Raw genomic sequence first — 9428 nt, 5'->3', positions numbered from 1 at the left:
CTTCTCGAGGAGTTGAACTTGTCGGTGCGAGAATTGAGTGTGCGACGCCGCTACCGACTGAGCCACGCGGGCAAAAGTGAAGCGGGAGCAAGATGGTAAACATAAGGGTGAGGACGACAGCTGTACACAGAGTGACATGAAGCGCTGTACACCGTTACGGTAGAATGCACATACCCTGTCTCCGAAAATCCTCCGAAAAATCCCCTACTCAGATCGGCCTCGTGAGGGGCATTTTTTCTGAGTCTTTCATGTCCTGCCCTCTAATGTTTTATTACACCTGATCAATAAACAAATTAAAAATACAACCTACAAAAAAACAGGTCGATAACTTTCAAAAAATTTAGAATAAAAAGTTCAGTGTCCAATTGACGAATTTTTAATCAATGGGTACAAAATACTGGTCATTTTCATTGAAATAAATTACTCTGTGAACTAGAGTGATATAATTTTAAAATGTTGCGAAATCGAAGAATCACAAAACACACAGTGTGAAATTGATCTAAATCTATGTCAGACACAAAAAATAACGAAATCCGAATTTTTGCAAAAATGACCAGCATTTTGGACCCATACTTGAAAAAAAATTCGTCATTTGGACACTGAACTTTTTTATTCAAAAAGAATAATAAATTTTTGAAATTGATAGTCGACAATTAATCGAAAACTATCTTGGCGATTTTCGAATTTTTTCGACAAAAAAAATTATTTTCAAGCAATTATTTCCAGAAAGAAATCTTCAATTTCTAGAAAAAACCCCACCCGGAAATCTACAAAAAAACCTGGAAAACGAATATTGAACGTTTCCAAAATATGAAAACGAAAGACTTCATTTGTTTCATATCAATAAGAAAACCTATAAAATTAAGTAAAAGATCATTTCAACAATCGGATTAACCAAATTCTTCAAATATTCAAACTTTGGATTTTCAGTTTCTCCTTTAAAGATTGATAAACTCGAAGTTTGAGGTAAGTTCCAGAATTGTTGCTCAGCCGAAAATCCCGAAAAAAACTTAAATATGAACAAAGAAAATTCGAAAAATAAGCAATAATGATATTTTATTTCAATTCAAATTTCGAGTCAACACATTCAAATTTGCATTTATTTTCCTCCATTTTGCATGAATTCCCGCCATTTTGCATCATCCTCCGCCTTCTTCGTCTCAAACATTTTCTTGGCAGCCGCTTGATCTTCTGGTGATTGAGTCTTCATGAATGCATCCATGTCCGCCAACAACTTGAAAGTTGCACCAATTACTTCCAATGGACTTTGAGTGGCTCCATCTGGTTTCACTGCTGATTGCTTAGCTTCTGTTCCTATTCGAATTAATCCATCGGCTGCTTGTGGGGAAATACCGAATGAGAGAAGTTCCGCACGAGATTCTTCCGCTGAAAATATCCCAGAAAATTTGAAAAAATTGAAATTCCATTTTTGTTTCGAAATCTATCAGTGTGTCTGTTTGTCCATTTAAAAACTTACGAGTCTTCTCTGGAACTGGAGCCGCAAGAAGAGCAGATGCCACGAAAGCAATCAAAATGAAAGATTTGAACATTTTCAAAATAGTTTTTGATGAATTCAATATGATTTCAGACATCCTTTATATATCCAATTTTTGTGATATGTGCTTCCGGATTCCCTTTTTTTCACATATCACAAAATCCGTTTCCATGGGTTACTCACTCATTTTCAATGTCAGAAAGTTGAGTCATTTCTGAATTCTCGTAAAAATGCCTGCGTCTCTTTTACTTCTACACTCTCTCGTTTTGTGATGTGTGTTTGAAGGGAGCACATATCACAAATCGGAATGTATAAAAGAGCTTTTCACTTTTTTTTCTTAAATTTCGAAAACATTTTCTACTTGCCTTTTTTATTCATTCAGTTACTCGGATTCAAACGAAAAGTAGGTATTCTTTTTGAGCAAAACTTTTTTGAAGACTTTAAAATTTTTTAAAAATTTACTGCAATTCTGAAAATTTTTTCTACGGTATAATAGCTCATCAAAAACAGAAAAACATTTGGTTTTTTCCTACAAAAATCTCTAAAAAAATAAGAAGCGACTAGATTTCGAAAAATCCCGAAAAAAATACTCTCTTATTCCAGTGCCTGAGAAAAAAGAAGAGCTTCTAGCAGCTGGATTGTCTTCTGAAGCTGCCGATGGAATCATTAAAATCACAGAAGAGGCTGAAGCAAAGGGCGCCCGTATGGGACCACCCAAAAATGGATTCGATTTTTTGGGAAGACTGGGAACACTTTTGACAGATTTGGATACTTTTATCAAGACTAAATCCAAACAAGATCAGGAGGCATACAAAAAGGTTATGGAGAAGAAAAAGGCTGAATGGGAAGCGGCTGCTAAGAAATGATGAATTTTCATGTATATACATTTTAAATAAATTATTTCAATAATTTTGAACCAAAAGAATGAAAAAATTCCAGATAAGATGGATCTGGGGAAAATGTAACAGGATCATCTCGATTCCATTTTTCCGTTTCTGCTTCTTCTGGAAAACTGGAATTATTTTTGAAATTAAAAAATAATAATGTCAATCTGTGTGTCTGTTTGTCCTAAATTACCTGGTACAGGGGCACCAAAAACAGCAAATATTAATAGAAAAATAATTAAGAACGATTTGAACATTTTCAGAATTTTCGTGATAGGAAATTTACAAAATTTCTCTGTTTACACTCAAAAAACGTAATGTGATCTCTAGTGAAACTGATCTAAATCTGTGTCGGGTACAACTTACAAAAACCAGAATCCAAATTTTCAAAATTTTTCGAATTCAAAAAAGTTCAGTGTCCAAATGACGAATTTTTATTCAATGGGTACAACATACTGGTCATTTTTATTGAAATAAATTTGTCTGTGAACTAGAATGATATAATTTTAAAATGTTACGAAATTGAAAAATCACGAAACACACAGTGTGAAATTGATCTAAATCTGTGTCAGACACAAAAAAGAACAAAATCAGAATTTTCGAAAAATATTACCGGTATTCTGCACCTATATTTTGAAAAAGAATTCCTCATTTGGACACTGAACTTTATTGATTTCGAAAAAGTTGTAAATTTAGTCGATAACTATAAAACATTTTTTGGCGATTCTTAATTTGTTTCAATAAAACAACATTCAGGAAAAAACCGACAAAAATGATGAAAAACATTGAAAACAATAAAAAGAAAAATAATAAAAAGAAACGAAGGACTTCATTAGGAAAACCTATGAAAATTCAAAAAAATAGTTCATTTCAATAATCTTGAACCAATCAAATGGAAAAAATCAACGAAAGATGGATTTGGTGAGAATGTGACAGGCTCGTATCGGTCCCATTCATACATGTTTTGAATTCCTGGATCCAGTTGGATCGTGCTCGTCAATATTTTTTAAACAGCTCAATTTTGACGATCTAGCTTGCAACTTGCTCGTATTATATATATAAAATCATGAGAGGAATCTAATGGTATCGGTTGGCAAGCTATTAACCTAACACAGAGCAAGTTTTTTTGCTCGTCAACTCTAATTCCAGGAATTCTTGACATGTATGGTCCCATTCCACTTCTGAAACTTGAATTTCACTGCTTGATTCTCCTGAAAATTTCAAAAGTTCAACATTTGAAAAAAAAACGTTCGTATTACTCATTGGTTTAGGTACTGGAGCAGTTTTATTCAAAAAGAATAATAAATTTTTAAAATGGATAGTCGACAATTAATCGAAAACTATCTTGGCGATTTTCGAATTTTTTCAACAAAAAAAATTATTTTCAAGCAATTATTTCCAGAAAGAAATCTACAATTTCTAGAAAAAACCCCACCCGGAAATCTACAAAAAAACCTGGAAAACGAATATTGAACGTTTCCAAAATATGAAAACGAAAGACTTCATTTGTTTCATATCAATAAGAAAACCTATAGAATTAAGTAAAAGATCATTTCAACAATCTTGAACCAATCAAATGGAAAAATTCAACAAAAGATGGATTTGGTGAGAATGTGGCAGGCTCGTATCGGTCCCACTTGACTTCTGAATCTTCAATTTCGTTGCTCGATTCTGCTGAAAACTTTGAAATTTCAAAATTTGAAAAAAATACTGAATTACCTATTGGTTTAGTTGCTGGAGCAGCTAGCACAGTAATTGCCAAAACAGAAAGAACAATGAGCGATGGGAACATTATAAAAGAAGTTTTGATATGAAAAATTAGTGAAAATTGATCCCTTTTATATGAAAAAAGTTTTTTGTGTATCGTATGATCTTCGGGATTTCACAATGTTATGAAACCAATCTTTTTCTACAGACTCCAAAAGAACAAAATATATTGTACGAATGACGAATTTTTTTTCAAATATGGGTGCCAAATACAGGTCATTTTGTTTCGGCAAAAATGGATTTCGTATTTTTCATGTCTGTGAACCAGATAGTTTTCAAAATGTTGTGCAACAGAAGAATCACAAAACACACCGTGTGAAATTGATCTAAATCTGTGTCGGACCCAAAAAAGATAATGAAATCCAAATTTGAAAGAATGACCAGTATTTTGCACCCATATTTGAAAACGAATTCGTCATTTGGACACTAAACTTTTTTAATTCAAAAAATTGATTGGACAGGCTATTTTGTTATTTTGGAGTCTGCGAACAAGATTGATTTCACAATATTGTGAAATACAGAAGATCGTACAGTACACAAAAACTTTTCATATAAAAGGGATCAATTTTCACTAATTTTTCATATCAAAACTTCTTTTATAATGTTCCCATCGCTCATTGTTCTTTCTGTTTTGGCAATTACTGTGCTAGCTGCTCCAGCAACTAAACCAATAGGTAATTCAGTATTTTTTCAAATTTTGAAATTTCAAAGTTTTCAGCAGAATCGAGAAACGAAATTGAAGTTTCAGAAGTCAAGTGGGACCGATACGAGCCTGCCACATTCTCACCAAACCCATCTTTTGTTGAATTTTTCCATTTGATTGGTTCAAGATTGTTGAAATGATGTTTTACTTAATTTTATAGGTTTTCTTATTTATATGAAGCAAATGAAGTCTTTCGTTTTCATATTTTGGAAACGTTCAATATTCGTTTTCCAGGTTTTTTTGTAGATTTCCGGGTGGGGTTTTTTCTAGAAATTGTAGATTTCTTTCTGGAAATAATTGCTTGAAAATAATTTTTTTGTTGAAAAAATTCGAAAATCGCCAAGATAGTTTTCGATTAATTGTCGACTATCCATTTTAAAAATTTATTATTCTTTTTTAATAAAAAAGTTCAGCGTCCAAATGACGAATTTTTTTTCAAGTATGGGTCCAAAATGCTGGTCATTTTTGCAAAAATTCGGATTTCGTTATTTTTTTTGTCTGACATAGATTTAGATCAATTTCACACTGTGTGTTTTGTGATTCTTCGATTTCGCAACATTTTAAAATTATATCACTATAGTTCACAGACAAATTTATTTCAATAAAAATGACCAGTATTTTGTACCCATTGAATAAAAATTCGTCATTTGGACACTGAACTTTTTTGAATTCGAAAAATTTTGAAAATTTGGATTCTGGTTTTTGTAAGTTGTACCCGACACAGATTTAGATCAGTTTCACTAGAGATCACATTACGTTTTTTGAGTGTAAACAGAGAAATTTTGTAAATTTCCTATCACGAAAATTCTGAAAATGTTCAAATCGTTCTTAATTATTTTTCTATTAATATTTGCTGTTTTTGGTGCCCCTGTACCAGGTAATTTAGGACAAACAGACACACAGATTGACATTATTATTTTTTAATTTCAAAAATAATTCCAGTTTTCCAGAAGAAGCAGAAACGGAAAAATGGAATCGAGATGATCCTGTTACATTTTCCCCAGATCCATCTTATCTGGAATTTTTTCATTCTTTTGGTTCAAAATTATTGAAATAATTTATTTAAAATGTATATACATGAAAATTCATCATTTCTTAGCAGCCGCTTCCCATTCAGCCTTTTTCTTCTCCATAACCTTTTTGTATGCCTCCTGATCTTGTTTGGATTTAGTCTTGATAAAAGTATCCAAATCTGTCAAAAGTGTTCCCAGTCTTCCCAAAAAATCGAATCCATTTTTGGGTGGTCCCATACGGGCGCCCTTTGCTTCAGCCTCTTCTGTGATTTTAATGATTCCATCGGCAGCTTCAGAAGACAATCCAGCTGCTAGAAGCTCTTCTTTTTTCTCGGGCACTGAAAAAAAGGATAAGTATGTTTTGGGGACTTTACAAATCAGATTTTTTTTCTATTTTTGATGAACTGTCTTCCTTATATTCCTTATTAATAAAACGCTAGAGGCGTCTGTCCGTCCTCGTGTCCGTCTGTGGACTTTTGAAAAATTTGAAAAATACATACATATTTAGGTGAACCTTTTATTCAGAAAAAGTGAAAAACGAAGCGACGAACCTTTGAAAAAAATAGATTGAATCGCGCCGAAGGCGCACCAGCTTGCTGGTATATCTATAAAATGCTACACGCGTCTGTCCGTCCTCATGTCAGGCTGTGGACTTTTGAAAAACAATAAATATAGATTTAAGTGACCTTTCAAGATAAAGTGAAGAGCTAAGCTACGAACCAACTAGATTGAACCGCGCCGAAAGTACACCACAGGCCTGTGCGGCAACAATTTTTTTTTCGGCAATTCGGCAACTCGGCAATTGCCGAAGAAAAAAATTTCGGCAATTTTCGGCAACAAAAGTTTTGCGTCTTTGGTTGAAAATATTTGTTCCGATTGTGAAAATAGTGCGCTCAACTTGTTAGGCAACTCACGACACACGTTCCCTAGAGATTTGAGACAGATTGGAGAATTTTTTTGATAAGTTTTGACTCATGATATTTATTTTTCTCCTATGCTCACAAATTTGAAGCCCATTTTTAGATCCGATGCAAGTATTTTTGATGATTATTGGGACACATTTCCTCCAAAATTCACTCTGAGGGATGATGGTATTCAAAATTTGATTTTTCGAACTTCGAAATCATTTTTTTTTGACTAAAAAAATTGTGAAAATCTCTAAATTCAAAAAAAATTTCAGTTGCCGAAATTGCCGAAATTTTTTTGCCGAAATCGGCAACAAAAATTCGGCAATTTCGGCAATCGGCAATTTGTTGCCGCACAGGCCTGGTGCACCAGCTTGCTGGTAGTTCCATATAAAATTAATTATTCGAAACATTTATACATTTTTTAAGAGATTCAAAACTATATAATTTGTTAGAATTGCTTTAAAAAACTTACTTTTAGTTAGAATCCGCGTAACTGAATGGATGAAAAAGGGCAAGTAGAAAATGTTTTCGAAATTTAAGAAAAAAAAGTGAAAAGCTCTTTTATACATTCCGATTTGTGATATGTGCTCCCTTCAAACACACATCACAAAACGAGAGAGTGTAGAAGTAAAAGAGACGCAGGCATTTTTACGAGAATTCAGAAATGACTCAAATTTCTGACATTGAAAATGAGTGAGTAACCCATGGAAACGGATTTTGTGATATGTGAAAAAAAGGGAATTCGGAAGCACATTCTACGCTCTTTTATTCATCTCTCTTTGTGATATGTGCCCCCTTCAAACACACATCACAAAGCGAGAGAGTGTAGAGGAAGAAGAGATGCAGACGAGAGCTCAGACTTTTATGCGCGATGTCGGCAGGTGAGTAATCCATGGGACCAAAAGTTTCGAAATCCTATTACATTGGATAAATTCAGCGGCACATATCACAAAAATTGGATATATAAAGGACATTAAACGGACAAACAGACACACTGATAGATTTCGAAACAAAAATGGAATTTCAATTTTTTCAAATTTTCTGGGATATTTTCAGCGGAAGAATCTCGTGCGGAACTTCTCTCATTCGGTATTTCCCCACAAGCAGCCGATGGATTAATTCGAATAGGAACAGAAGCTAAGCAATCAGCAGTGAAACCAGATGGAGCCACTCAAAGTCCATTGGAAGTAATTGGTGCAACTTTCAAGTTGTTGGCGGACATGGATGCATTCATGAAGACTCAATCACCAGAAGATCAAGCGGCTGCCAAGAAAATGTTTGAGACGAAGAAGGCGGAGGATGATGCAAAATGGCGGGAATTCATGCAAAATGGAGGAAAATAAATGCAAATTTGAATGTGTTGACTCGAAATTTGAATTGAAATAAAATATCATTATTGCTTATTTTTCGAATTTTCTTTGTTCATATTTAAGTTTTTTTCGGGATTTTCGGCTGAGCAACAATTCTGGAACTTACCTCAAACTTCGAGTTTATCAATCTTTAAAGGAGAAACTGAAAATCCAAAGTTTGAATATTTGAAGAATTTGGTTAATCCGACTATTTTGAGATTCTTAACAATCTACAAATTTCAAATTTAAAAAAAAAACAGCAACAATTGTTACCGTTTCGATTTTTTAGAAACGAGATGAAAAATGATACTGGCGGTTTTTAATTTTTTTTTTTCATACAAAAATGATGAAGGCAGAAAAATTGGAATCTGCAAAATAGAGGAAAATAATTGAAATTTTAAAATGTGTTGAATTGAAATTCCAATTTGAATAAAATTACATTACTGTACAACCTGTATTAGAAGGGCCCCTTTAATAGAAGGCCACCCCCTAATAGAAGGGCCATCCAAAAGAGGCTTGGAAAAATCGGAGGATTGAAATTCTATTTTTCGATGAAAAATTGTTCAATTTTCGGTGAAATTGACAGATTTTCATTAATTTTGTGCGAAAATTTGTCAAGTTTTTCTGTGAACAATTACGGGAAAACTGATCGGAAAAATAGAAGGGCCCCCTCTAATTAAAGGGCCCCTGTAATAGAAGGGCCTTCCGGAGCTACCTTGGAAAAATCGAAGGGCCGGCCCTTCTATTTCAAGGTTTTACGGTCGTTCATTTGTAGTTATATTATTCAGGATAATTTGAAAATAAATAAAAATAGCAAATGGTTTTCATTTGTTGGAATAGAAACCCAAAACTCGGCCAGCAGTTCTAAATTGTAGAAAAATACATTTTTTGATGACCTAGAAGGCTTCTAGTCAAATTTCAATTTTTTGAACTTATTTCTTTCAAGTTTTGCCATTCTTAGACGAAATTATGCACAAAATCAATTATTATACACTGTCCATCAACCTAGTGACGTCACTCCGACAATATGTGTCTTTCTCTCTCACTCTCTGCGTCTCTTCTCTCTTTGCACTCTCTCGTCTTTCCGATTTGCCAGTACATAGATAAGCGCATTTCCTTCTCCTTTTTTTCGATTTTTTTCCTCCAAAAACTATTACTAAAAATGACCCCACTTAAAAACTGCCAAATTTGTCATATTCCAACAAACGGCAAACGCCACTATGGCGTTGTTTCCTGTCGCGCCTGTGCCGCGTTTTTCCGACGTGCAGGATGCTCGAATCGATCGAAAAAGTGCAAAAAACTGAAAAAT

General features: G+C 33.7%; 5 protein-coding genes across 5 annotated transcripts; 2 read left to right on the top strand and 3 right to left on the bottom strand.

Annotated features, from left to right (window-relative positions):
• Positions 1 to 1099: 1099 nt before the first annotated feature.
• On the bottom strand, positions 1100 to 1550 carry CBG22863 (the record flags this gene model as incomplete). Its single annotated transcript, XM_002638269.1, has 2 exons — positions 1100 to 1386; positions 1478 to 1550. 2 exons carry the CDS (start codon positions 1548 to 1550, stop codon positions 1100 to 1102), a joined length of 360 nt encoding a protein of 119 aa, XP_002638315.1.
• Positions 1551 to 1802: 252 nt separating this feature from the next.
• On the top strand, positions 1803 to 2361 carry CBG22864 (the record flags this gene model as incomplete). Its single annotated transcript, XM_002638270.1, has 2 exons — positions 1803 to 1902; positions 2099 to 2361. 2 exons carry the CDS (start codon positions 1803 to 1805, stop codon positions 2359 to 2361), a joined length of 363 nt encoding a protein of 120 aa, XP_002638316.1.
• Positions 2362 to 3928: 1567 nt separating this feature from the next.
• On the bottom strand, positions 3929 to 4171 carry CBG22865 (the record flags this gene model as incomplete). The annotated part of the gene is made up of 2 exons (XM_002638271.1): positions 3929 to 4053; positions 4099 to 4171. 2 exons carry the CDS (start codon positions 4169 to 4171, stop codon positions 3929 to 3931), a joined length of 198 nt encoding a protein of 65 aa, XP_002638317.1.
• Positions 4172 to 4747: 576 nt separating this feature from the next.
• Positions 4748 to 8113, top strand: CBG22866 (the record flags this gene model as incomplete). The annotated part of the gene is made up of 2 exons (XM_002638272.1): positions 4748 to 4820; positions 7827 to 8113. The coding sequence occupies 2 exons, from the start codon at positions 4748 to 4750 to the stop codon at positions 8111 to 8113; spliced, it is 360 nt and encodes a 119-aa protein (XP_002638318.1).
• On the bottom strand, positions 5938 to 7180 carry CBG22867 (the record flags this gene model as incomplete). The annotated part of the gene is made up of 2 exons (XM_045238408.1): positions 5938 to 6200; positions 7138 to 7180. 2 exons carry the CDS (start codon positions 7178 to 7180, stop codon positions 5938 to 5940), a joined length of 306 nt encoding a protein of 101 aa, XP_045097676.1.
• Positions 8114 to 9428: the final 1315 nt, after the last annotated feature.

Source organism: Caenorhabditis briggsae (genome assembly GCF_000004555.2).
Source record: "Caenorhabditis briggsae complete genome, chrV, whole genome shotgun sequence".
Classification (NCBI taxonomy): Eukaryota; Metazoa; Nematoda; class Chromadorea; order Rhabditida; family Rhabditidae; genus Caenorhabditis; species Caenorhabditis briggsae.
The sequence above is the reverse complement of the archived record's forward strand: the minus strand, read 5'-3'. Positions and strand labels throughout refer to the sequence as shown.